Source organism: Sus scrofa, chromosome 4 (genome assembly GCF_054392235.1).
Source record: "Sus scrofa isolate SSC_HxYL_T2T_F1_AM1 chromosome 4, Sscrofa_HxYL_maternal_Yorkshire_Landrace_v2.0, whole genome shotgun sequence".
Classification (NCBI taxonomy): Eukaryota; Metazoa; Chordata; class Mammalia; order Artiodactyla; family Suidae; genus Sus; species Sus scrofa.
Window position 1 is genome coordinate 93,940,406 of NC_139386.1, and position 26,252 is coordinate 93,966,657.

Consider the following 26,252-nt stretch of genomic DNA (forward strand, 5'->3'; position numbering starts at 1 on the left):
TTTGGCCATGGCTGAGACATGCAGATGTTCCTGGGCCAGGGATCAAATCCTGCCACAGCTGCCACGCGAGCCACACCAGCGACAATGTTAGATCCTCAACCCACTGAGCCACCAGGGAATTCCACTGTCTTCCTATTTTAAATATGTGTGGAAACTGAGGCTCAGCGGAGTAACGTGACTTGACTGAGACTACAGGCCATCAGGTGCAGAGCCTGGGCATCCTGCCTCCTGGGTGTGCCCTGAACAGCCCTGTGTTGCTCTGCTCCTAAGCAAGTCTCTGGTCTCCACCTCAGACCCTAGAATTCTGATCTCCAAGGGTGTCAGTCACCTGCTCACGCTCCAGGCGCTACCACCCCACCCTAGGGCTCTGACATCACGTCCTCTTGACCAATGAGCGAAGGCCCAGCAATGGGTGAGGATGTGAATGTCAGCTACCTCCCCCACCCCAGCCCTGTGGTTGCAAAGATGCTCTAACAGGAAGTGGGTTTAAGGAGCTGCACAGCTTCCTGCCCCTCCAGGGCTGAGTGGGGCGAGAAGGGCGAGTGCCAGGCCCGGCCACGAGACACAGCTTTTTGCCAGGGTCCTGGCAGCTTCCTCTTCCACAGCTACTTCCGTGTGGCCGGGGCCCCAGAGGCAGGAGCTGCTGTCCGTTGCCCAGGCCACCCTCCACCCCCCAGTTCGGAGCCCTGCCCCCTGGGGCCGGGCCAAGCCCAGAGGCTGGCTTGGGATCCCATGGGGGACCAGTAGGGCAAAGGTCTTGGGGGACAGAGGTGGCTGGGCCAGAGCCCTGGGGCTCCGGCCATGAAGTCTCGGCAGAAAGGAAAGAAGAAGGGCAGCTCGAAGGAGCGGGTGTTTGGGTGTGACTTGCAGGAGCACCTGCAGAACTCAGGCCAGGAGGGTAAGGAGGCCAACCCGGAGCTGCTGTTGGGTGGATGGGGAGGCACGGAGCTTCTCCAGCCTGATCCAGTCTGAGGGTACAGAAACAGTGCCCAGAAGTTCACGGAGAAGGGGCAGGGGCTTGGGGTTACCCCCAGGAGACTGATTAACGGGCGAGGCAGGAAATGTGGCTCAGTGAAGAAGGCGCAGTAGCTCCCTTGTGTGACTAACTGGGGGTGAAGACTCTGAGGGACTCAGAGTGAGAACGGGGACACCAAGGCACCACTGAGAGGCGGGTATGGAGACACTGGAAACCCAGGAGAGGTCGAAGAAACGGAGGTGAGAGGGTGACAGCTGGGGACAGGAGAAGGAAGCTGAGATGACAGGGTCAGGAGATGAGAGGCGGAAGGGAGGGCAATGGAGGGTCCTTGGGTCTGAATGAAAGGAGGCGGGAGAAGGGCCTCTGGAGAGTCAGAGGATGGCACATGGGGACCACGGGGGTTTCTTGGTTAGAGGAGACGAAGTTAGGAGGCTCTGGTTCCTCTGCAGCCTTGCTGGGCCCCGGGTGAAGCTGTGGGGTGGGATAGTCCCCTCCCCCAGTCTCTCTGATTCTCTGGTTCTCCCTGAGCAAAGGAGAAACAGGTTCAAAGTGGAGGGTGAGGGAAGAAGCTGCTAAAATGGGGAAGAGCCGAAGAGTAGGAGAGACGGCCTGGGGCCCGGTTTGAAGGTGGGGGTGGAGGGCACAAGGAAAGGAGGATGGGTGTGGGGACTGCCTGTGGAGCTTGCCCAGCATCCTTCCTGAGTTACCTCGGAGGGGGCTTAGAAACCAGCAGGACCAGGGACATCTGCTCCACTGTGCTTGGTGTGGAGCAGACACTCAAAAACATTTCTTGATTTGATTTGGCACTGAACACAGGTATCCTGGCTGCCCACTCCAGCTTGTTTTTGGTACTTCGAGCTCCTCCCAAAGATGGGCACGATTTCCGCCCCCCCCACCGCACCCCCACCCCACCCCAATCTGTCATTTCCTCTTTGTCCTCTTCTCAGCTCTGGGCTGTGGCTCCCGGCAGTGGAGGGAGGGCGATGGTGGTTCCCAGCTCATTTCCTGCTCTTAGCCCCGCCCCTATGTCCCCAGACACCTCCTTCCCCTTTTCTCCCCCCCACCCCCAGAGGCCCCCATCCCCACTGGCCTCAGTTAAGGCAAAGGCCAGCCCCAACAAAGGGTGTTAGACAGCTGAAGTGGCTTCTCAGTGCCTTTCTTTTCTTCTGGGGCAGAGCCCAGCGGCTAGCCCAGGGCTGACACCTTTGCAAGGGATTCCTCTTGAAAGACAACTCTTGATCAAGGGCCACATGATTTAATTGGGGCTGATGTTCTTCCAGGTGTCTGCAAACCCTCAGTTCAGCCTCCTCATTCTGGTGTTGTCCTTTCCTGTGGCCCCCCTGCCAACCTCATTTTCAAACACTGAACTCATAGCTAGCCTAGATTCCAATCCTGCAACCCTTCCTGGGCTCTGTCCACATTCCTAGAAGGTGAAAGTCGTGTTCTCTGGAAGGGATAGACATCTGTTTCTGGGCCTGAATCCTGGTGAATCCCAGAGAGAGACAGAAGCACCTCCTACCCTTCACCAGAACCTCACTTGAGCCCAAGGGTGGAGGGGTATCCTGGGCAGCAGAGCAGCAGCGGCAGCCTTGCCCAGTTCCCCGTGACACAGACAGGTGGAAAGTGGAAGGACAGAGAGAGGCTGGTGATGGTTTCTCTCTTTAAGCCAAGACCCAGCAAAAATGAAAGCCCAGGAGTTCCCTCTGTGGGTTAAGGCTCTGACTGCAGTGGGTGGCTGTGAAGGTGCAGCGTGCAACAAAAAAAAAAAAAAAAAAAAAAGAAAGAGAAAGAAAGGCAAGAAAGAAAGAAAGAAAGAAAGAAAGAAAGAAAGAAAACAAGTAAAGAGAAAAAAGAAGGAAGGATGGATGAGAGAAAGAAAGCAAGCCCAGGCCAGTGGGGAGTTGTATTTCTGGTTAATTCATCCTCCTTGATTTTTTTGGTTCCCCATCCCTGCAGCCCCACTCCATCTCAGCGCCTTCTCCTAGCTCTTTATCCTAGATGCGTCTTTTCTTCCCCAAGCACTTACATGTATGAAGTCCGTCTTTTTCCTAATCTTTGTCTCTTTGATACCTTGTTCAGGTTTCTGATTCTCTAGGTTCCTAAGCTTCAGGCCCTCCTCCGGAAATTACACTGATTTCCTTGTGTCTCTATCCCTTTGACTCTGCCACCCTAACTCTGTCTCTAACTTTTATCTCTGACCCCATTTCTCTGATCTCTATTTCCTTGACTTCTCCATCTCTCTGAGCCTGTTATCTCTTCTCCCATCTCTTTGATCCATTTCATCTCTGGCTCTGACTCCTTAGGCTCTCGAAGGCCTTTTTAAAAGGCATTCTGTGGAGATTCACAATCAACAGAGAAAGATGGGGTGAGGACTATCTGGTTTGGTTGCATTTCGTGTGAAAAGAACCTGGGGTTTAGGTGGCAGTGAACTATTTATGAATCAACAGAGTGGTGGCCTAAGGAGCTGGGGTAGCATTAGTCACTCAGAGAAGAGCAACAGCTTGAATGAGGAGAGTCTGCCCCATCTCTGCATTCAGTAGGGGGAACCCGAGGTCAGGGGGACCCTGGCAACTGGGCACAGGTCCTGAAGGGATAGATGGTGAACGTAAGGCTAGGACTAAAGTGAAGCAAGAGAGGTGACTAGGGTGCAAAATTTAAGGAAGATTTCCCTCTTAGGGCTGGTCAAGTAACCTAGGTGCTTCTTTCTTAAGGAGGCATTGACTCACAAGATCGTGCATGTGCTCAGCGGGCACTTGCGCAACCCTAAGAGTGAGTGTTTCCTTAAATTTTTGCACTATCGATGCTTTCCGTTTCTCACCCAAGTCTTGGCTTGGGGTGCAGGAGGGTAAAGGGTGTGGACATCAAGTCATATAAGGAGGGTTTAAAATAGTGGTTGATGGGTTTATTGACTTCCTTCAGTCTGTATTTCTATCTTACTTAATTCCACAAAGAGCTTGGGATGGATGACTCCCCAAACCCAAGCCTTTACACAAAGAACCAATAACTGGAGGAACTGAGTTGAAGGGAAAACAAGATGGGTAAGATCTGTACACAGTACCCAGAAATGCATCCTAGGTCGACTATATGGCTCCTATAGGGATGGGGGTCTGAGCTTTCCAGTAGTTAAGTAAAGAGGTAAACCTAATCAATTATAAAATCCAGAAAGCCATAGGAAAAAACAGGTGGCTTAAGAGAATCACAGCTTTCTCTGACACGATCTCATGACAGGGATTTCTCCGGTGAGTCTCAGTTAATTGGACTCAATGTTTTGTCTTAGGCAATATTCTCTATAAGATCTTCAGTTCATTGACTAATTCATTGAGTAATTTGATAAACATCTGTTGAGCACCTGTTCTGTTTCAACACTGTGCTAGATGCTGAAGAGGATGTTACTGTTTGTCAGAAGGTATAGATACGAAATACACTAATCATAACAAAATACACTAAGCGGTATAGTATAGATATAAACAAAGGACTGTGGGAACTATAACACACATAAAAGCACAGAGTTCAGAATTGGAGGTAATGTTTGAGGAATATATAGGAGTTCACCAAGCGGAGCCAGAGAGGAGTGCATTTCCAGGCAAGGGAATAACATGAGTGATGGTACCAAATCTTGTCCACGGAGTAACGAAGGATCATGGGATTTCTTGGGGGAACTGGCTGGAGCTAAGGCTGGAATGGCAGCTAGACTTGCATTGTGAAGAGTCTCATACAACATACCAGGTTGAGCAGTTAATATTTCATTCTGTGTCTGTAAAGTAAGCGTTGAAGATTAGGGTGTGGCAGAGCATGTTTGTAGCAAAGCATGGAAAGACTTTAGAAAGATGGGGCCTTGGGAGTTTTCTCATCATGGCACAGTGGAAATGAATCAGACTGGGAACCATGAGGTTGTGGGTTCGATCCCTGGCCTCGCCCTGCGGATTAAGGATCTGGTATTGCCGTAAGTTGTGGTGTAGGCTGAAGATGCAGCTCAGGTCTGGCGTTGCTGTGGCTCTGGCATAGGCCAGTGGCAACAGCTCCGATTAGACCCCTAGCCTGGGAACCTCCATATGCTGCGGGTGTGGCCCTAAAAAAGACAAAAGGCCGAAAAAAAAAAAAAAAAAAAAACAGAGAAAGAAAAAAGAAATATGTGGCCTTATGGAGATGAGATTCAACACATGGTATCTGAGGATAAACCATGGCAGATAATAGAAGAAACAGTAAAATGGGTCATACTTTGTCCTTGTCCTTAAGGAGTTTACAATCTAGTAACTGGGGAGGGGTCTGAAGTAGGAAGAGATAATACAGCTTTTTGTATTTGAATCCTGGCTCTAGCTGGGTGACACCAGGCACTCATTACTTCTTCTTCTTCTTCTTCTTCTTTTTTTTTTTTTTGTCTTTTTGTCTTTCTGTCTTTTCTAGGGCCACACCCAAGGCATATAGAGGTTCCCAGGCTAGAGGTCCAATTGGAGTTGTAGCTGCCTACACCAGAGCCACAGCAGTGCAGGATCTGAGCCACGTCTGCGACCTACACCACAGCTCACTGGCAACACCAGATCCTTAACCCACTGAGCGAGGCCAGGGATTGAACCCCAACCTCATGGTTCCTGGTCAGATTCGTTAACCACTGAACCATGGCGGGAACTGCTACTTCTTTGATCCTTACTTTTCTTGTCTAATGCACAGTGCTTGGCAACACCAGCACTTCTCTCCTGAACTGACCTGTCTGAAGGTCTGTCACAATTTTGTGTACCTTCCTATGACAGACCTAACATCTATGCACTTGCTTACTGGAGGAGGTGCTTCACAGTAGTGCCCATCAATTCTGTCTCATTTTGGTTGGAAAAGCTAATGTTCCTTTATCTTATGTAGAGTAAGAGTTAAAAGCAGTTTCAAGACCAATCCTTTACCCGGACTCCTCTTCCAAGCAGACTGGTGCCTCTTTAAAATTGCTGTAGTAGCAGCTAGTAATTACAGGGAGACACATTTCAGGTCAACAAAGGCAGAACTTTCTAACAGGAATGGGCAGTATGGAGGGGCAGGGGCAGGGGTTATGCCAAGACTCTAAACCCAGGGAGTTCCTATTGTGGCGCAGCAAAAACGAATCCCACTAGTATCCATGAGGATGCGGGTTCTATCCCTGGCCTCTCTCAATGGGTTGGGGATCCTGTGTTGCTGCGGCTGTGGCTGTCAGCTATAGCTCTGACTCTAATCCTAGCCTAGGAACTTCCATATGCTGTGGGTGCCACCCTAAAAAGCACACAAACAAACAAAACCCAAAAGACTCTAGACCCAATGGGCAGAGAGATTTTATTTTATTGTCTTTTTTTTTTTTTTTTTTTTTTTGCTTTTTTCTCCATATGCTTCACCTGTGGCATATGGAGGTTCCCAGGCTAGGGGTCTAATTGGAGCTGTAGCCACCGGCCTACGCCAGAGCCACAGCAATTTGGGATCCAAGCCGCATCTGCAACCTATACCACAGGTCACGGCAATGTTGGATCCTTAATCCACTGAGCAAGGCCAAAACCTCATGGTTCCTAATTGGATTCGTTAACCACTGAGCCACAAGGGGAACTCCGGCAGAGAGATTTTAATAGGTTGGTAGGTTGGAGCTGATGTCCTGTAAAAATCTTTCTGACAAAAAAAAAAAAAAATCTTTCTGACAACTTTTTTTTTTTTTTTGCCTTTTTAGGGCCACACCCACAACATATGGGAGTTCCCAGGCTAGGGGTCAAATAGAAGCTGTAGCTGCCGGCCTGCACCACAGCCACAGCAACACCAGATTCGAGCCGCATCTGTGACCTACACCATAGCTCACGGCAATGCCAGATCCTTAAACCACTGAGTGAGGCCAGAGATCGAACCCACGTCCTCATGGATCCTAGTCAGGTTCATTACCTCTGAGCCACGATGGGAACTCCCTGACAACTTTTTGTTCCAAGAGGTTTGCCTTCAATCTCCCTTAATTCCCTTGCCTGATGTGTCCATTTCTCAGACGCCCATAGCTTCTGACCTTCCAGTCCTTCTGATTTTTCTTTATTTGCCTCCTCTGTGTCCCAGTACCCCAGGTGCTAAGGAGCTGTGCAGAGTTTGTGGAGGAATATGGAGTGGTGGATGGGATCTACCGCCTCTCAGGGGTCTCTTCCAACATCCAGAAGCTTCGGTGAGTCAGGCAGTGAGGGGAGGGCTCTATGACCAGGAGGCTAGGGAGCCAGAGGGGTGAGGGGAAGTGCGGAGAAGGAAACATAGATGAGAGGTCAGTACCAAGGGAGGAGCTCCAGTCTCCTCAGGAAAGGTTAAGACCATGCCCCACACTCCTCACAGGCTAGCCTGTGTGCATGCATGTGCACACATGTGCACACACACATATCTCCACTCCCACAGGCGTCCGCTCAGCTTTTAAAAAGAAAAAAATTAGATATGATTCACATGCCATAAAATGCATCATTTAAAAGTTACAATTCAAACTGAATCACTTTAGTTGTACAGCAGAAATTATCACAGTATTGTAAATCAACTATACTTCAATAAAACTTTAAAAATGTACAGTTCAGTGGTTTTCAGTATATTTACAAGGTTGTGCGACCACCATCACTATCTAATTGCAGAACATTTCATCAACCCCCAAAGAAACCTGTACCCATCAGCAAGTCACTCCACACTTCTCTCTCCCAGGCCCTGGCAACCATGAGTCCACCTTCTGTCTCTATGGATTTGCCTATTCTGGACATTTCATATAAATGGAATCATATAATTGTAATTTTCTGTACCTGGCTTTTTTTGCTTAGCATGTTTTCGGGGTTCACAAATATTGCATGTACCAATATTCATTTCTTCCCTCCTTCCATCCTCCCTCCCTTCCTTCCTTTCTTTTTGTCTTTTTAGGGCTGTACTCGCAGCATTTGGAGGTTCCCAGGCTAGAGGTTGAATCGGAGCTGTAGCTGCCAGCCTACACCACAGCCACTGCAACGCAGGATCCAAGCTGCAGCTGCAACCTACACAGCAGCTCACGGCAATGCCGGATCCTTAGCCCACTGAACGAGGCCAGGGATCAAACCTGAGTCCTCATGGATACCAGTCATATTCATTTCCACTGAGCCACAACAGGAACGCCTCATTTCTTTTTTGGCTGAATAATATTCCATTGTGTGGTGTTACCACATTTTGTTTATCCATTCATCCATTGGTAGCTATTTGGATTGTTTCCACCTTTTGGCTATTATGAATAATGCTGATATAAACGTTCATGAACACATATTTTGTATAAACATGGTTTCAATAATTTATATTCATATCAATACGGTGTCAATTCTCTTGAGTATATACCTAGGATTGAAATTGCTGGGTCATGTGGTAACTCTTATGTTGAATTTTTTAAACAACTGCCAAATTGTTTTCCATAGAAATTGCATCATTTAGAGTTCCCGTCGTGGCGCAGTGGTTAACGAATCTGACTAGGAACCATGAGGTTGCGGGTTCGATCCCTGGCCTTGCCCAGTGGGTTAAGGATCCGGCATTGCTGTGAGCTGTGGTGTAGGTTGCAGACGCGGCTCGGATCCCAAGTTGCTGTGGCTCTGGCGTAGGCCGGTGGCTACAGCTCCGATTGGACCCCTAGCCTGGGAACCTCCATATGCCGCGGGAGCGGCCCAAGAAATAGCAACAACAACAACAAAAAGACAAAAGACAAAAAAAAGAAAAAGAAATTGCATCATTTTACATTTCTACCAGCAATATAGGAGCGTTCCAATTTCTCCATATCCCTGCCAGTATTTGTAATTCTGTGTGGTTTTGACTATAGCTGCCCTAATGGGTATGAGGGGATATTTTATCTCTATTTGCATTTCTCTAGTAGCTAATGATGTTGAACACCTTCTGTGTGCTTAGTAGCTATTTGTGTATCTTCTTTGGGGAAATGTCTATTCAAAATTTTTGTGCATTTTAGGGATTTTCCTGCTGGCCTAGTGAGTTAAGAATCTGGCATTGTCACTGCTGTGGCTCTGGTTACAGCTGTGGAACTGGTTTGATCCCTGGCCAGGAAACTCCCACATGCCACGGCCGCAGCCAAAGAAAAAAAAAATAGTTTAGGAGTTCCTGTTGTGGCTCAGAGGAAAAGAATCCGACTAGGAATCATGAGGTTGCGGGTTGGATCCCTGGCCTTGCTCAGTGGCTTAAGGATCCGGCGTTGCCGTGAGTTGTGTTGTAGGTCGCAGACACCGCTCGGATCTGACATTGCTGTGGCTGCAGTGTAGGCCGGCAGCTACAGCTCCGATTGGACCCCTAGCCTGGGAACCTACATATGCCTTGGGTGCAGCCCTAGAAAATACAAAAAGACAAAAAAAAAAAAAAATAGTTTAAATTTTTTAAAAAGAATAAAAATAAAATAAACCATAAAATTAGGTTATTTGTCTCTTTTGAGTTGTAAGAGTTGTTATATATCCTGAATATTAGCCACTTATTAAATCTATGATCTGTAAATATGTTCTCCCATTCTGTGGGTTGTCTTCATTTTCTCAAAACTGTCCTTTCTAACACAATAGTTTGTAATTTTGATATTAAATTTATCTTTTTTTCCTTTGGTTTCTGGTGCTTTTGGTGTCATATCCAAGAAACTGTTGCCTGATCCAAGGTCATGTAAATTTACACTTAGTTTCCTTCTAAGAGTTACACTCAGCAATCTTTTTTTATTATTACTATTTTTTTGTCTTTTGTCTATTTAGGGCTGCACCCCGGCACATGGAGGTTCCCAGGCTAGGGGTCAAAATGGAGCTATAGCTGCCAGCCTACACCACAGCCACAGCAAAGCAGGATCCGAGCCACATCTTCGGCCTACACCACAGCTCACGGCAACACCAGATCCTTAACCCACTGAGTGAGGCCAGGGATTGAACCTGCATTCTCACAGATGCTAGTCAGATTCATTTCTGCTGAGCCATGACGGGAACCCCTACACTCAGCCATCTTTACACAGACCCAGAAACACACATTTAGTCTTCCCCCACCCCACTTCTCCGACTCCTACAGACCCCTCCATTGCTACTCACACCTACAGCTACATCCTGACATTTACCCCTGTTCATGCATAAACCCACCTACCCATCCACTTACCCACCCTCACATCCACTTTGCATGTTGACAGATACAACGCCTTATACCTGCTTTCTCATGTATATACACAACCCAATGGCTTCGGTCCAAGTTTCATACATGTTGACCCTCGAGCATGCCTGGACTCCACCTCTATAGCTCCCCCCTCTCCCCACAACCCCCCATACCCCCACCACTCCTGACCACTCTCCACCTCCCCAGGCAGGAGTTTGAGGCTGAGCGGAAGCCAGACCTGCGGCGAGATGTTTACCTTCAGGACATTCACTGCGTCTCTTCGCTGTGCAAGGCCTATTTCAGAGAGCTGCCAGACCCCCTGCTGACTTATCGGCTCTATGACAAGTTTGCTGTGAGTTGAGAGGCAGCGGGGTGGAACAGAAGGCTGAGGGTGGCTGCTCTGGTTCTGACATCCCAGGTGCGTCCAATGCCAGACAGAGCCTAGGGATTCTGAATGACAGAGACCACAGGAAGATGAAAAGACCCCTCCCCTTCAAATCTCCTAGCCCTGCTATCTTCTTCACTGTCTTTCCTTTTCCTAAGGTCTGCAAACTGCACACAGTGCAGGGCAAGACTTGGGGAGAGTAGAGGCCAGGCAGAGAGTAGAAGCTGGAAAGTCCTTGGAAATCACCTAGACCGGAGCTTCCCTATATTTAAGAGAATGAGAAACCTTTTAGAAAGTCAAAAAATTTTTAAGCATGCCTCTCCATGAACTGTGATTATATGGTGAACATCTTTTTTGTTTTGTTTTGTTTTGTTTTGTTTGTTTTTGGCTGCACCTGCATGGCACATGGAAGTTCCCGGGCCGGGGGATCAAATCCAAGCCACATCTGTGACCTACACCACAGCTGTGGCAAAGCTGGATCCTTAACCCATTGTGCTAGGCCGAGATGGAATCTGGCAATGCCACAGAGACCAGCTGGATCATTACCCACTGCACCACAGCAGAAACTCTAGAGTTGAACACCTTTTGAATAAGAAAATATATGACAAAAGTGCTATCTTTTGGGAGTTCCTGTTGTGGCGCAGCGGAAAGGAATCCAAGTAGTATATAATGAAGATGTGGGTTTGATCCCTGGCCTTGTTCAGTGGATCGGGGATTCGGCATTGCCATGAGCTATGGTGTAGGTTGGAGACACAGCTCAGATCCCGTGTTGCTGTGGCTGTGGTGTAGGCCGGCAGCTGTAGCTCCAATTCTACCCCTAGCCTGGGAATTTCCATATGCTGCATGTGCGGCCCTAAAAAGAAAAAAGAAAAAAAAAAAAGTACTATCTTTTTTTTTTTAATGATTTTTATTTTTTCCATTATAGTTCATTTACAGTTTCTTTCTTTTTTTAAGCCTCACCTGGGGCATATGGAAGTTCCTGAGCCAGGGGTAGAATTGGGGCTGCAGCTGCCAGCCTACACCACAGCCACAGCAACACCAGATCCAAGCCACATCTGAGACCTGTGCAGCAGCTTGCGGCAACATGGGATCCTTAATCCACTGAGGGAGGCCAGGGATGGAAACTGTATCCTCACAGACACTGTGTTTTGCTCTTAACCCCCATTGAGCCACAAAGGAACTCCAAAAGTGCTGTCTTAATTGAGTAACACTTTTAAATTAAGTTGCATTTTATTGAACACAACATCATTTAATGGTTCCAAACAGCAGGGCATGCCATTCAGCCCATATAGGCCAGACTGGGTGGGCATAGGCCTTCCTGGACACCTTGAAGGAATTCCTTGGCTCCTGGGGCACCCGAAGGGTGGACCCACTGATGCATTCCAGTACCAGAACATTATAACTCTGTCTTTTTGTTTTTAGGGCTGCGTCTTCGGCATATGGAAGTTCCCAGGCTAGGGGTCAAATGGGAGCTCCAGCTGCCAGCCTACACCACAGCCACAGCAACGCCAGATCCAAGCCACACCTGCGACCTACACCACAGCTCACGGCAACGCTGGATCCTTAATCCACTGAGTGAGGCCAGGGAATCAAATTTGTGTCCTCATGGGTACTGGTCAGGTTCATTACTGCTGAGCCACAAGGGGAATGCCACCAGAGCATTATTGATAAGGATGCTAAAGCAGAGAGTGGCAGTGAATTACTCAAGGTCACGAAGCATAGCCAAGATTCAGCTGCAGGTCTTGTGGGTCCCATATTCTGTCTGCTACGTGACTGGGTTTTGAAGATCCAGGGCATGGGAGAGCGTGGGTACAGCACAGTTTGTTCTGAGAGTTTGGCTCAGAGCTCTGGGGAGTGAGCCAGGGCAGCCCTAGGTCCCTGACTCCTGCTTCTTGAACCCTTCCTCCCAACCAGGAAGCTGTGGCAGTGCAGTTGGAACCTGAGCGCTTGGTCAAGATTCTAGAAGTGCTTCGAGAACTCCCTGTCGCAAACTACAGGTGTGTGGAGCCCCTCCCCACCCAGAGTCTCAACTCCCCTCTCTCAGCCCAAGCTCTCTCTCCACCTGGGGCCTTGGCTTGTCACTTCTCTTTTCTCCCACACCTCAATCCTACCCCAGCCTGTGTGTTCCCCATGTGACCTCTGCCCCTTGCGGCCCCCTTTCTGCAGGACACTGGAGTTCCTCATGCGGCACTTGGTTCACATGGCCTCATTCAGTGCCCAGACCAACATGCATGCCCGCAACCTGGCCATCGTATGGGCCCCCAACCTGCTGAGGTGGGCACATGTGTGGGGATCTTGGCGTGGTGACCCGAGGTGGAGCCTAGGCTGCTCGAGGATGGGGTGTGGCTGTGTGGGTGCACTGGAGAGGGGTCTCACAGAAGCCAGTGAGAAACAGGAAGGTTCAGGATTACCCATGTGAGCTCCTTCTCTGAGCTTGAGTAAAGTCCCTAAGGGCAGGACCTTTGTATTTTCTTACAAAGTGTCACTGAGCTCAGGAACTGGAGCAGGACAGGGGTCCCCATTAAATGTTTGTTGAGCAGATGGAGAAATGGCCTGCATGTCACTCCGTGTGGTGCAAGGTAAATTATGAGAAGTCCTGAGATTTATTATACACCTGGCATCCTGGTGTGCAGAGGAGGTAGAGGTGAGGAGGGTGTCTAAGAAGGCTTCCTGGAGGAAGTGGTATTTGAAACTTGAATCATGCGTGTAGAACAATGACATGCAGGAGAAAGGGTATAAGGTAGTTCTAGGGAGAATTCAGATGGGGAAGTGTGGCGGGGCTAGGGAAGAATAACTCCACATCTCCACAGGTCTAAGGATATAGAGGCTTCAGGGTTCAACGGGACAGCAGCGTTCATGGAAGTGCGTGTGCAGTCCATTGTCGTGGAATTCATCCTCACGCATGTGGACCAGCTCTTTGGGGGTGCTGCTCTCTCTGGTCAGTGTCCTTCCTATCCACCTCATCACCATTCTCTATCTGGGAAGTCATGTCAGAGTATAGAGGGCTCTGAGATCATCTAATTCAGTCTCCCTGCTTTGCAGATGATAGAACTGAGTCTCATAAAGTGATGCTTCTCATGGTCATGGGGAGAAGGCTTTGGAGAGATAATGGCACAGTCAGGACCTGAGCAGGCCTCTTTTGCTCTCAAGCCAGGGCACACTTTCTTAATCATTATCTCAGTGTTTTTTTTTTTTTGTTTTTGTTTTTGTTTTTTTTGTCTTTTTTTGTCATCATAGGGCCACACCCATGACATATGGAGGTTCCCAGGCTAGGGGTCTAATCTGTGCTGTTGCCGCTGGCCTATGCCACAGCCACAGCAACACTAGGTCCGAGCCATGTCTGCAACCTACACCACAGCTCATGGCAACGCCTGATCCTTAACCCATTGAGCGAGGCCAGGGATTGAATCCGCAACCTCATGATTCCTACTTGGATTCGTTTCTGCTGCGCCACGACAGGAACTCCAGTTTTTTGTTTTTGTTTTTTTAATTTTTGGGGGGCCATGCCCATGGCTTGTGAAATTTCCTGGGCCAGGGATCAAACCTGTGCCACAGCAGTAACCCAAGCCACAGTAGTGACAGCACCAGATCCCTAACTCACTAGGCCACCAGGGAACTCCAATTGTCCCAGTTCTTAAGGCTAGTGACTGATCATTTCTACCCCTGGCCCTATGGGACAATGTTCTGGGAGCTCCTGGCCCTCTTTGTCCCTGAGGACTCCCTCTTGAGGAGCTAGACACAGAGAGTCTGCCTCCAGGGGCCTGAGCGTACCCCTAGCCTGGTAGTTGATAAGTGGGAGGGTGCAGTGAGGAGTTGGTTACCCAAAGCTCCTCTGTTCCTGGCTGGCTGATTCCTCTTCTCTTCCTAGGTGGTGAGGTGGAAAGTGGATGGCGACCACTTCCTGGGGCCCGGGTGTTAGGCAGCCCTGAGGACCTTATGCCAAGATCCCTACCCTACCACCTGCCCAACATCCTGCAGGCTGGTGATGGACCTCCACAGATGCGGCCCTATCACACTATCATAGAGATTGCGGAGCACAAGTAAGGCCTCCTTCCTGGGCCCTTCTGCCCTGCACTGACCACCAGGCTCTGACCCCAGTGATTTCTCCACTCCCTCCAGGAGGAAGGGGTCTTTGAAGGTCAGGAAGTGGAGATCCATCTTCAATCTGGGTCGCTCTGGTCATGAAACCAAGCGTAAATTTCCACGGGGTGCTGAGGACAGGGGTAAGTCTGGGGAGATGTACAGGGAGCTCTGAGGGTGTGCTGGGCACTGGCTCTACACACATCACTGTCTTGCAGAAGACAAATCCGATAAGGGGACTCTGCGGCCAGCCAAGAGCATGGACTCACTGAGTGCTGTGGCTGGAGCCAATGATGGTGAGTATGGGTGTACACTACTGTGTGTGTGTCGGGGGGGTTATTTGGGGGAAGGTAGGTAGTGATGGCCAGTGACTGTGTCTGCAGGGAGAGAAGGGGGTTCCTAAGTATGTGCAGGTGGGGTGGCCTTTGATCTGCTGACTATGAAGAGTTTGCAGTAGTGGCTAAGGGAAGTTGGGCCTGGTGCTTTCCAGGTTAGAGAAAACAATGGGCACTCTTCAGAGCCTTTCTGAGGTGTCCAGGCCCCTTGCAGCCCAGGCTATTGCCTGCCTACTGCTGTCTCCTCCACAGAGCCAGAGGGATTGGTGGGATCCGGAAGTCCCCGGCCAAGCCCGCTGCTGCCAGAGAGCTTGGAGAATGATTCTGCAGAAGCAGCAGAGGGTGAACAGGAGCCTGAGGCAGAGGCGCTGGGTGGCACGAGCTCTGAGCCAGGCACACCACGAACGGGGCGGTCAGCAATCCGTGCTGGGGGCAACAGCCATGCAGAGCGCCGTGCTGGAGTCCACATCTCAGAGCCCTATGATGTCAACCTCCCACCACACATCAGCTCTATGCTCAACATATCCCCACACATCATCTCTAACATCTCCTTGGCTGGGTTCACCCGTGGCCTTGAGTACCCCGCCCTACAGCCCCGGCCAAGCCCTGCCTCCGGCCCTGGCCCTGGCCCTGGCCTGGGCCCTGGCCCCCCAGGTGAGAACTCAGGGATTGCCCAAGACTGGAACAGGGGACTAGAACTCTAGGCTGAGGCTCTGATGTTGCGGATCTGCCGTGGGCTTTGGGTGGTTAGCTTCACCTGCCTCTTTGGATTCAAGATTGGAGGAATCCGGTAATATTTTCAAGTTGTGTGAAATTCACATGGGGAGGATCCTTGGAAGCCTTAGATCACTGAAAGGTGCAAGAATGGGGATCTGTGCCAGATATATACAGCAGGAATTACTAAATACAAAGTGGGAATATAGACTAGATCACAGTAATAATAATAATATTAATACTAATAGCTAACATTTGTCAAGAGCTTACGATGTGCTTTGTTAAGGACTTTGAAGGCATTAGCTCATCTCCTTTTCTCATAATGTTGACACAGGTCTTGTTGTTATCCTTATGTTACAGCAGTGGGACCTGAGACTTAGGTTTAGCAGTTTGGTAAGAGGAGGCAGAGCCAGGATCTGATCTTTGCTCTGACTCCAGTTCCTGAAGTGTCGATGATGAGAAAGTACTGAAGCAGCATAGGATACTGCGTAAGGACAAGGTGTACAGAGTTAAGCAGCCTTGGATTCAAACTTTGGCTGTGCCACTTATTGCATGTGTGACCTCTGGACATATCTGAGTCTCAGTTTCCTCATATGTACAATGGGGATAAATACCCTACATTATGGGGTTGTTTTGTGGAGAAAATAGGATAATGCATCATAAAATGTACAGCACAGTGCTTGGCACCTGGCAGGAGCTCAATAAACATGGCTATAAGCCAAGAGTTGGGAATACTGGTCTGAGAGATCAGCCACATGGGGTATCTATGCTGGGAATGCTGGGCCCATACTGCAGCAATGCTGGGAAGACTCATACTGGAAAGGGTCAGGGCTGGTCTTGACCTTTGTACTCCTGCAACTATCTCTTTCCCAACAGATGAGAACTTGGAGGCAAGTCCAGCCCCAGGTCCCCTGGCTGACTCAAGCCCAGTGGATGTGGCCCCTGCCCTGGAGGACTGCCTGTCCCAGGAGGTGCAGGATTCCTTCTCCTTCCTAGAGGACTCAAGCAGCTCAGAGCCCGAGTGGGTGGGGGTGGAGGATGGGGAGGTGGCCAAGGCAGAACCAGCAGGAGCAGCCTTCTCCCCTGGGGAGGACGACCCTGGGATGGGCTACCTGGAGGAGCTCCTGGGAGTTGGGCCTCAGGTAAGGAGGCGCTGTGCTGCGTTTGGGGGTGGTAAGGAATCCCGAGGTTTGGACAGGGCCACCTGGTCCTGAGCCACAATACGGTGTTTACAGGTGGAGGAATTCTCTGTGGAACCACCCTTGGATGACCTGTCTCTGGATGAGGCGCAGTTTGTCCTGGCTCCCAGCTGCTGCTCCCTGGACTCTCCTGAACCCAGGCCTGAAGCAGAGGAAGAAAGTGGGGAAGAAGTCTTCCTGAGTGCCTATGATGACCTAAGTCCCCTTCTGGGGCCCAAACCCCTGACCTGGGAGGGTCCAGGCAGTCTAGAGGAAAAGGTAGCAGGGTGTGGAAGACAGGAGGCTCCAGGACAGGGTGACGGAGAGCAGGCATTCCAGGAAGATAGGGAGGGCAAGGAGGCTGAGCCTGGAAGCAGATGGGACATCAGGGAGGAGGCTGAGAGGAGACCAAAGACCGAGGTGGAGGGTGAAGAGGCCAGTGAGGAAGGAGTGGAGCCTGAGGGAAGCCAAAAGGTGATTGACAGTTTGAGGGAAGGAGGTGGAGAAGAGACAGAGGACACAGAGGCCAAGGAAGAAGAGTCCAAAGGTCAGGAGGAGGATGAGAGTAAGGAGGAAGTTAAAGGTGTGGAGGAAACAGGAGTAGAGCAGGGTAAGGACAAGGAGAAGGAAAGAAATACTGAGAGAGAGGACGAAGCTGAGGAAGGAGATGAAGCTCAAGTAGAAGCCAGAAGGGAGCCAGAGCATGGCGCCCAGGAAAAGCAAATTGCTGGGGAGAGCTGGGAGGTTGTACACAAAGAAGAGGCTGAAAGAGAAGATGAGGTCAAAGGACAGAGGGGGAATGAGGACCAAGAGACAAGAGAAGATCAAGGAGATGGTGAAGACAGCAGAATCCCAGAAGCAGCAGCTGAAGGAAGAGCAGGGGAGGTCAGTCAGGAACAGGAGACTGGAGATGGAGAAGCTGAGGGAGACCAGAGGGCTGCAAGTGACCATTTAGAAGAGGGCTCCCTCCCTGACGGGTCAGATATAGAGTCTTTGGAGGTTGACAGTGCCAGAGAGGGCAGTGCCCAGTCCACTGAGACAGACCAGGCAGCCCCACAGCCACCCCAGTCAGAGGAGATGGAGCCTGAGGGGCAGCCGAGTCCCCTTGGCGCGGCTGGTGGTGTGGGCATGCGCCTGGCTTCCACCCTGGTTCAGGTCCAACAGGTCCGCTCTGTGCCTGTGGTGCCTCCCAAACCACAGTTTGCCAGAATGCCCACTGCAATGTGTGGCAAGATCCACGTGGCACCAGCAAACCCATGCCCGAGGCCTGGCCGGCTTGATGGGACTCCTGGGGAAAGGGCCTGGGGTACCAGAGCTTCCCGCTCCTCTTGGAGGAATGGGGGCAGTCTTTCCTTTGATGCTGCTGTTGCCCTGGCCCGGGACCGCCAGAGGACTGAAGTTCAGAGCGTTCGGCGGACCCAGACCTGTACTGGGGCTGGGGACTACAGCCTCATCCCTAAAACCTCCCCCTATAGCACGATCCCTGCCCATTCTTCTAGGCCCCTTAGCTGCCTGGAGCTCCCAGCTGAAGGCACAGAAGGGTCTGGATCCCGGAGTCGGCTTAGTCTGCCCCCTAAAGAACCTCAGCTCCCTGACCCCCTTGCGCCTCCCCAGCGCCGATCATATGCATTTGAAACACAGGCTAACTCTGGGAAAGGGAAGGGACTGTGATTAGGACCAGACCACAGGGCAAAGAGGACAGTAGTTGTCTTGAAACTCCGTGGTTTCTGAAGCTGTCTCTTCTGCAGCCTGAGTAGCTGTAGTGCCCAACCCTATAGGTTTTGGCCCTCCAGTTTCTCTTTGACTGTGAGAGGCACTATCTCTGTTTACTTGAGCTTGTCTCAGACACAAAGCACTTATCCCTTAGGAGATTCCAGAAAGAGTCACCAAGATCCTGTTCCCAGAGAGTGGGGTCATTGGCCAAAGGGAACAAAGAGTAGGTAGAAAAACTTACAGGTTTCTCAAAGTGAAGAATGACGGGGGAACTCCAGCCAAGTTCCTGCCATCCTCTGAGGCAATGAACTTCTCTTCATGGAAGTCCAGGGTAAAGGCAGAGGTCAGGGCCATATCGGAGCTTATTATACACAAACACTTCTAGAGTTACCCATCCTTGTTCTACTTTGGGGCTGTTAAACGCCTCCTGCTCCTCAGCTTAGGAGGAACATGTCCAAGAAACTTTTTGAACCCTGTAGTATTTGTTGGAGGGACAGGCTCCCTTCCTAGCTCCCCTACTTTCTGCCTCCCTGCATCTCAAGACAGAGAGGTCTTGTACAGATCTCTCTGCCCTCTTCTTTTCCCTTCGGAATAACTTCCTATTTCAGGGAAGGGGAATGATGTCACTTACACCCTGGGACTACTTGTCTGGATAGGCTGGGGGCCACGAATCCCAAGGGGCAATGTCTCATAATAAAAGTTGTATTTTTACACGTAAATAGTGTGGAGTTTCATTACTCTTATTAAAGTCTTGAGTGACAGGTATCATATTTTCAAATATTTGACCATTCGTTGTCTTTTCTGCTTTTATTGTTTGGGTGCTCTTCCTCAGTTGTTGCCATAGAGACCTGCGGCTGGAAACTAGAGCTGGGTTCATGGTGGTCAGGAAATGCGGAAGAGAAACTTATATTTGCATAATGCTCATTATGTGCCAGTAAAGGCTAGGTATTCTATGTGCACATAGTCTATGCTCCTGATTTTTCTGAATCCACTTAATAATTCTAAAAGGTTGGTACAGGTAAATCCATTTCACAGATGAGGAAACTAAATTAAGTCAAAAGGTTTGCCAAAGGTTTCAGAGCCAAGAAGTGGCAGAGTTAGGTCTGAGACCCGAGTTTGTCTGGCTCCAGGCTCTGAACTCGTCTCATTACCGCCCCCGCAACTTGAGGGTAGGTCTTGACTGAAAAAGAATGGGAATCAAGATGCCTCTCCCAGAAACTGTGAGCCTCTCAAAAACTGGAAGCCCTGGAGGGTCTTTAGGTGCCTTCTAACCCTAATACAAATAAGTATATCCAGATCTATTTATACCAGCTATGTCCTAATGTCTAATAAGCAACCACAAACAGGTATACTGATCCAAGATGGCCTCCCAAAGAGCCCTTGTTAAAGATGGCGCCTCCATCCGATGTCCCTCGCTTGATCCAAGCTGGCCTCTCTCACGCCCTTCTCCTGGAGCTAAAAAGGCCCTGTCCAGCAGAAAAATAGTAGCACCAAGTTAGTCGTCTTTCTTCCGTCCTTGCTAGAGCGACTAGGACTTCAGTGTCATTCTCCAAGGATCCCCGGTCGTGGCTTCTTCCCCACCCCAGCAACACCTCCAACACGCTCGCATCCTTCAGCCCCCGGCAAGATGGAGCGAACGGAAGTGGGGCAGCACAGAGGCTGTGTAGGCTGGGCGGACGGGAGGAGACACTTCCGCCCCTCACCAACATGGCTGTGAGCCGGTAGTGCGCATGATCAGCTGTCCAAGGAGCTACCCGAGTCGAGAGAGGGAGAACTCGGTCCAGGGAAATAGGAGCCTGCGGCGGCCTTGGCTGGTGAGTGCAGGACCCGACGAGAGTCTGGAGACTGGGTGGGCAGGCGGGGGAGAGCAGCTTCGATTTTATTTCCGTTTTTTAGGTCCAGAAACTCCTGGGGCGGAAGCTTTTGTTTGGAGGGAGGGGGCCGTGCCTGATCTTTATCTCCTACCCCCTTTTGTGGGCCGAACTCACTCCCCGCCCCCGGGCGCGCTCTCCTTCGATGGCAGCCGCGGGCCGCGGGGCCAAGACCACGGGATCCGCTGAACCCCCGGCCTCAATTCCTGCCTCTGCGGAGCAGCGGGGTCTCGGGATGTGACGGGCCGGGCTGGACGGGTCACGGCGCGGGCTCCTGGGCTCGCGCCCGACCGGCGCTCAGCTCTTAAGCGCCTACTGCTTGATGGGCCTGCAGGGAGACGCCGCATTCTCAGGCAAGGTCTAGGCGCCAGCCTTCTTTGGGGACTTGATTATTTTCCCTTTGTGTCCAGACTTAGCCAGGGCTCTCCCCCCCCCCCCCTTTGCCTGAGCGTGCACGCTACGACATCCTATCCCACTTTCCTGTCGCATACCCCTAACGCTCAGGAAATGCTTCTGGATGCCCTACTAAGATTTGAATAAGTATCTTGACCCCGTTGCTGGGCGTCCTCAGAGGCTGCCCCGGCTGACAGCTGTGGGCCATAGAGACGCCTCCTCTGCCCTGCCCTCTTGTTTCATTGCTTCCTTCTGCTGTCAGCGCAGCAAGCTTCAGAGGGGCACTTCCTCCGTACGTTCGAGGATGGAGAGGTAGGTGGTCCCGAAATACTGGTGCTACTTCCCCCTTAGGGACCGGATCTTAATTGCAGCGCTACTTGCTCCGGACAGTTTCATTTTCAGTTCCTTTTTTTTTCTTTTTTGTGAACACTTTGGATATGGGCTTTCCATGACTTAACCGCTGAAGATAAAGGTTTGGGAGACCCTTACAGGTAGAGAACTTAAAAAAATCTTACCCCTTTCCTGTCGGGATTACTTATTGCTTTGTACTATATTGCTATTTCTTTCTAGAGGCATCTGTCTTCTCAGCCCTTTGTTTTTCCTGCCGCCGCCACCCTCACTTACCCCCACTGGGTGTCAGGGTCTTTTTTTTTTTTTTTTCTTTTGGCCTAGCAGGGGGTGGGGGCGGGCATGTGGAAGTTCCCAGGACGGGAGTTGAACCCGCACCGCAGCAGCAGCCCAGGCCACTGCAGTGACAACTGCTGCTGGATCCTTACCGCTGTGCCGCAAGAGAACTTCAGTGTCAGGGTTGTAAGGCAGGCACCTCTTAGATGGATTCTTCCTCCATTATCTCTTCTTCCAAACCCTGAACCTGGAGTTTCCCTCTTCTTGCTGAGGCTTGGTTGATTTGGAGTTGTCATGGCAACATTTTAGCAACTGTGTTCTACAGGAAGGCTTAGTGAATAAAATAGAAGGGGCTTGAAGAGGATACACTTGGGCTTTAGGGTCTTTAATGAATGAGGTAAATCTGGACTCCCAAAACAAGAGCCCTGTCAGTAGAATGATGCCCAAGGGCCAAATCTGGTCTTTTATGGTTCTGGAGGTTCTCCAGTGGGTTCAGGTTTCCCTTTCTTAGATTTGAGGACAGGAATTTCTTGATGTACAATATATGCTTGAGAAGTGGGAAGAAGCATCAACATCCAAGACCTTGTGTTTTTTGATAGCTGTGGTCTAAACATGGTCCTTCTAATCTCCATGTCATGGCAGATCATGATAGCTTTAATAATAATCCATCCAGAAATACGTTATTTCTTAGTCTTTCAGTATAATTATCTCTTCTCCATCAGGAGTTGGAGTGATAATTGGAGGGGCAAGAAACACTATTCATATAATTGCTCTTTCAGTCACTGTAGACAGTCTTCAGCATCAGAATGGAGAAAGCTGATTGTCCCCTGCAGATGATTGGTTTATGTTCCTGGATGTGTCTTCATGGAGCCTAGTTCTAGAAAGAGGAGACTTCCAGTTTCTTAGACTCACTAGACTTCCTGATTTCTACCAGGACTTAGCACTCAGGCCTGTGAGGCAGGAGATACGAAGACTTCCAAAGAAGGACCAGTTCCTCGGATGTGCCCCCTCACAGAGAGATGAAGGGGTGAGTGAAGAAGAGGTAGGGTCTGGTTTGGGAGGCCTGGGAGAATGCAAAATGGCTAAGAGCACTGATTCTGGAGTCAGGCAGACCTAGATTTAGGTCCCAGCTCCATCACCTAGCTATGTGATCTGGTTTCCTGTTTATAAAATGCAGGCAGTGCTACCTACCACACAGTGCTGTTCTTAGTACTAAGTAAGATATTGCCTGTTAAGTGCTTAGCTCAGCACTAAATAAATACTAGCTCTTGTTATTCTGACCTAACCGAGCATCTGCTGGGAGTGCCAGTGAGTTTGGGAGCCATATGTTATTGGGCCAGTGAGCTTTTCATTCACTTTTTCCCATATTTTTTTGTCCCCTCACAAACAGGCAGCAGAAAACAGCTGAAACGGAAGAGGGGACAGTGCAGATTCAGGAAGGTAAGTGGGAGAAACAGAACTGAGCTAAGACCAAGAGCCCACTGGGGCCTCTCCCCCACCCCATGGGCCCATCACTTGTGTAACCTTCTTCTAAATGACACGTAGGTGGAACAGAGAGGAAAAGGCAGTAACTCACAGACTTTTCCTTTTAATTCAGGTGCGGTGGCAACTGGGGAGGACCCAACCAGTGTGGCAATTGCCAGCATCCAGTCAGCTGCCACTTTCCCTGACCCCAACGTCAAGTACGTCTTCCGAACTGAAAATGGGGGCCAGGTAAGGGAGGGGGCCAGGTGGCTGCAGGTGTTATCTGGGATTGGGAATGGGGGAGGTAACTGAACCTGTCACATGGGGAGACCTGGATTGGAGGATGAGGTGAAGATGTGGACTGTCTGGAAGGTGGGGGGTGGAGTAGAGATTGGTGTGGGGTAGGGGTTATGCTGAAACCTCTATATGGGGAAAGGCAAGGGAATGGCTAACTGTATGTTTCTGAAGGATTCTTGTTTGGGGACCCTGTCCCTGGCACTTACTCTCTTGTTCTCCCTTCCCCTTCTTCCCTTTTCCTCCTTGCCTCTAGGTGATGTACAGGGTGATCCAGGTGTCTGAGGGGCAGCTGGATGGCCAGACTGAGGGGACTGGCGCCATCAGTGGCTACCCTGCCACTCAATCCATGACCCAGGTACAGGCGTATGGACTGGGGAGGGGACTGGAGCTCTGAGTATGGAGACGAAGAAGGGAACCAATAGGATGGGGGTGTGGCACGGGATGGTGAGGCAGCTATAGCTGCCTTGACCCAAAGCTCTAGGCTCTCCCTTTCTGGATGTTTCTACTTCCCTCCTCCCTAGGGATAGAAGTAGTAGAGTAATGCACTGAAAGTATCTGACTGTCACTTCTCTCTTTTCTTCTGCTCCCTTTCCCAGGCCGTGATCCAGGGTGCGTTCACGAGTGATGATGCAGTTGACACAGAGGGGACAGCTGCTGAGACGCACTATACTTACTTCCCCAGCACTGCAGTGGGAGATGGGGCAGGGGGTACCACATCGGGGAGTACAGCAGCTGTTGTTACTACCCAGGGCTCAGAGGCACTACTGGGGCAGGCGACCCCTCCTGGCACTGGTGAGATATTGTGTGAGGATGCTGGCTGGAGGGTCTAGGATAGACTGTGGGACACAACCGGTGGGCAGTGGGCCTTTATTCATGATCCCTTAATGATCACTAAGACCTGGGTAGGCAGTGAGTCCGGGGCTGCCCTTCCAGCAGGAGGAAGGATGTTCTTTTTAGAGGAGGGTCCCAGGGCTTTGGCCTTAGAGCTTGGTGAGGTTCCTAGTCCCATGTCCTGACAGCACCTCCCCTACATCTTCACAGGTCAGTTCTTTGTGATGATGTCACCACAAGAAGTGTTACAAGGTGGCAGCCAGCGCTCTATTGCTCCCAGGACCCACCCTTATTCCCCGTGAGTGACCCTTGTTTCATCTCAGTTACTGGGAATGGTCTTGATTCTTTCCAGATTTGATGTCCTCCCTTACCCAATCTCCAATCTTATTTCTTGACGTTCCCTCACTCTGGCTACCCTGGGCTCTGTTGTTAGGAAGTCAGAAGCTCCTCGGACAACTCGGGATGAGAAACGCAGGGCTCAGCATAATGAAGGTGGGTGTGATCTGAGTGTGAAGCTTGGAGCTGTCTGGTCGGGCTGGGGACAGCAGTGACACTGGGGGGAAAGGTTAAGAAATGTTACCACCTTGGGGCCTTTGGTGAGTTCTCTTCAAGTCACCTTGTCCTCTGCTCCCCCTGCCCCCACAGTGGAACGCCGCCGTCGAGACAAGATTAACAACTGGATTGTACAGCTGTCCAAGATCATCCCAGACTGCTCCATGGAGAGCACCAAGTCTGGCCAGGTCATGGAAAGACCCTGGTAGTGGGCAGGATGCCTGAATTCTGTCTCCTGGTATTGTTTCCAGAAATGGAAGAGAGTGGGCACACATGGCAGTAGTCTTTTCTTATCTTTCTCTGATGTTCCTGAATCCCTGGGAGATGTTATTCCAACACCCTGAAGGGAAAATGAGTTCCAAAGCCTGAACATGCTTTTGGAAAGCAACCTAAGTATCTCACCTCCTAGTCCTCATTGTGTTGGCTTTTTCTTACAGAGTAAAGGTGGAATTCTGTCCAAAGCCTGTGATTATATCCAGGAGCTTCGGCAGAGTAACCACCGGTTGTCTGAAGAACTGCAGGGGCTTGACCAACTGCAGTTGGATAATGATGTGCTTCGACAGCAGGTTAGACCCCCACCTTCAGTACAGCCGTCCTCAACCTCCACAGCACTAACCCAATTTGGGACTCCTTACTTTGCTTTCCAGAGAGAGGGCTTTATCTTTTTCTCCTCGCCAGTGGATGTCCCAGTAAGCTCAGGAACTTGGCTGTACCAACTTTTCTACTTAACTCCCCTTACTGCCTCTTTCCTATGTCAGGTGGAAGATCTTAAAAACAAGAATCTGCTGCTACGAGCTCAGTTGCGGCACCATGGAGTAGAGGTCGTCATCAAGAATGACAGCAACTAACTCTGGGGATTCAGGGGCTTTGGGCCCTACAGCCCCTTTCTGAGAACTGCAGATAGCCCAGGAGCAACAGGCTAACCCCGTGCCCCTTTCCCTCACTGCCCACTTCTGGCGTGGGACTGGGGGAAGTCCAGAAGGTGTGTCTCTGAACTGAGGCCCTGTGACACAGCAGCCTGCAGTGGTGTGAAACACACATGTGGATGTGCACTGACAGCCTTGCCCAACCCCACCATGCAGCCCCTGGGCCCTTGTGCTCCTCTCGCACAATGCATGTGCTGTCTCCATGCTGGATACGGGACACACTAAACTGGGGGGCTTGCCCTGTGCTTGCTTAGAGTGCCAGCAGAGGGTCTGCTGACAAGCAGTGCTCTGTCTTGCCCCAGGACTCTGGCGCTTCCACTGGTTCTTCCTTTCCTTGGAGCTCAGATGTGCACCTGAGGACTCTGGGGAACAGGCTTTAGCAAAAAGTGGGGATAGGATGCTTAGCAGTGGCTGCTGCCCCAGGAAGAGGGGATTGGCCAGTGAGCAGCTAAGGCCTATGCAGAAGTCTCTGGAACGAGGGAGAACAACAGGCAGGGGCCCACTGGGGGCCTAACCCCCTTGTGGGGATGGTTTTTTTTTTTTTTTTTTTCCCTTTCCTTTCCTTTTTTTTTTTTTTTTTTTTTTAAGATAAAATGTTCAGAGCCACAATTGTCTCCTGTTCTTCCTTTTGTGGGCCCCAGGGTGGAAGGGAGGGAACACACTGCGCTTTGACCAATTAGGGTTGGGCCAAGATTAGGGTGGGGTACTGCTCCTATACTACTTACTCTTGAGTCCCACTACCTGGGACAGGGCAGTGCGTGGTTGCCCACCCATGCCTGGCAATCGCGAGGGTTTCTTTATCTGGTGTGTATTGAGGGCACCAGGAATAGGT

General features: G+C 50.5%; 2 protein-coding genes across 36 annotated transcripts; both read left to right on the forward strand.

Moving 5' to 3' along the window:
* The first annotated feature begins 741 nt into the window (after positions 1–741).
* On the forward strand, positions 742–19,181 carry ARHGAP30 (Rho GTPase activating protein 30). Of its 4 annotated transcripts, none has more exons than XM_021089539.2 (12): positions 742–898; positions 7,019–7,121; positions 10,265–10,409; positions 12,357–12,439; positions 12,609–12,716; positions 13,253–13,380; positions 14,311–14,482; positions 14,562–14,665; positions 14,741–14,818; positions 15,110–15,511; positions 16,448–16,713; positions 16,807–19,181. In XM_021089539.2, the coding sequence occupies exons 1-12, from the start codon at positions 802–804 to the stop codon at positions 18,418–18,420; spliced, it is 3,300 nt and encodes a 1,099-aa protein (XP_020945198.1). In that variant the 5' UTR covers positions 742–801; the 3' UTR covers positions 18,421–19,181. The 4 variants fall into 4 exon arrangements, with proteins under 4 accessions (XP_020945198.1, XP_020945200.1, XP_020945203.1 ...); XM_021089541.2 differs by having other exon boundaries at positions 16,448–16,542; XM_021089544.2 differs by having other exon boundaries at positions 10,269–10,409.
* Positions 19,182–20,185: 1,004 nt separating this feature from the next.
* Positions 20,186–26,029, forward strand: USF1 (upstream transcription factor 1). 32 transcript variants are annotated; one of them, XR_014842756.1, is made up of 12 exons: positions 20,186–20,276; positions 20,359–20,686; positions 22,285–22,377; positions 22,741–22,790; positions 22,948–23,032; positions 23,365–23,466; positions 23,708–23,903; positions 24,153–24,240; positions 24,376–24,434; positions 24,588–24,732; positions 24,932–25,060; positions 25,253–26,029. XR_014842756.1 is itself a non-coding variant. In XM_085020470.1 (12 exons), the coding sequence occupies exons 3-12, from the start codon at positions 22,370–22,372 to the stop codon at positions 25,340–25,342; spliced, it is 933 nt and encodes a 310-aa protein (XP_084876596.1). In that variant the 5' UTR covers positions 20,186–20,276; positions 20,359–21,217; positions 22,285–22,369; the 3' UTR covers positions 25,343–26,029.
* Positions 26,030–26,252: the final 223 nt, after the last annotated feature.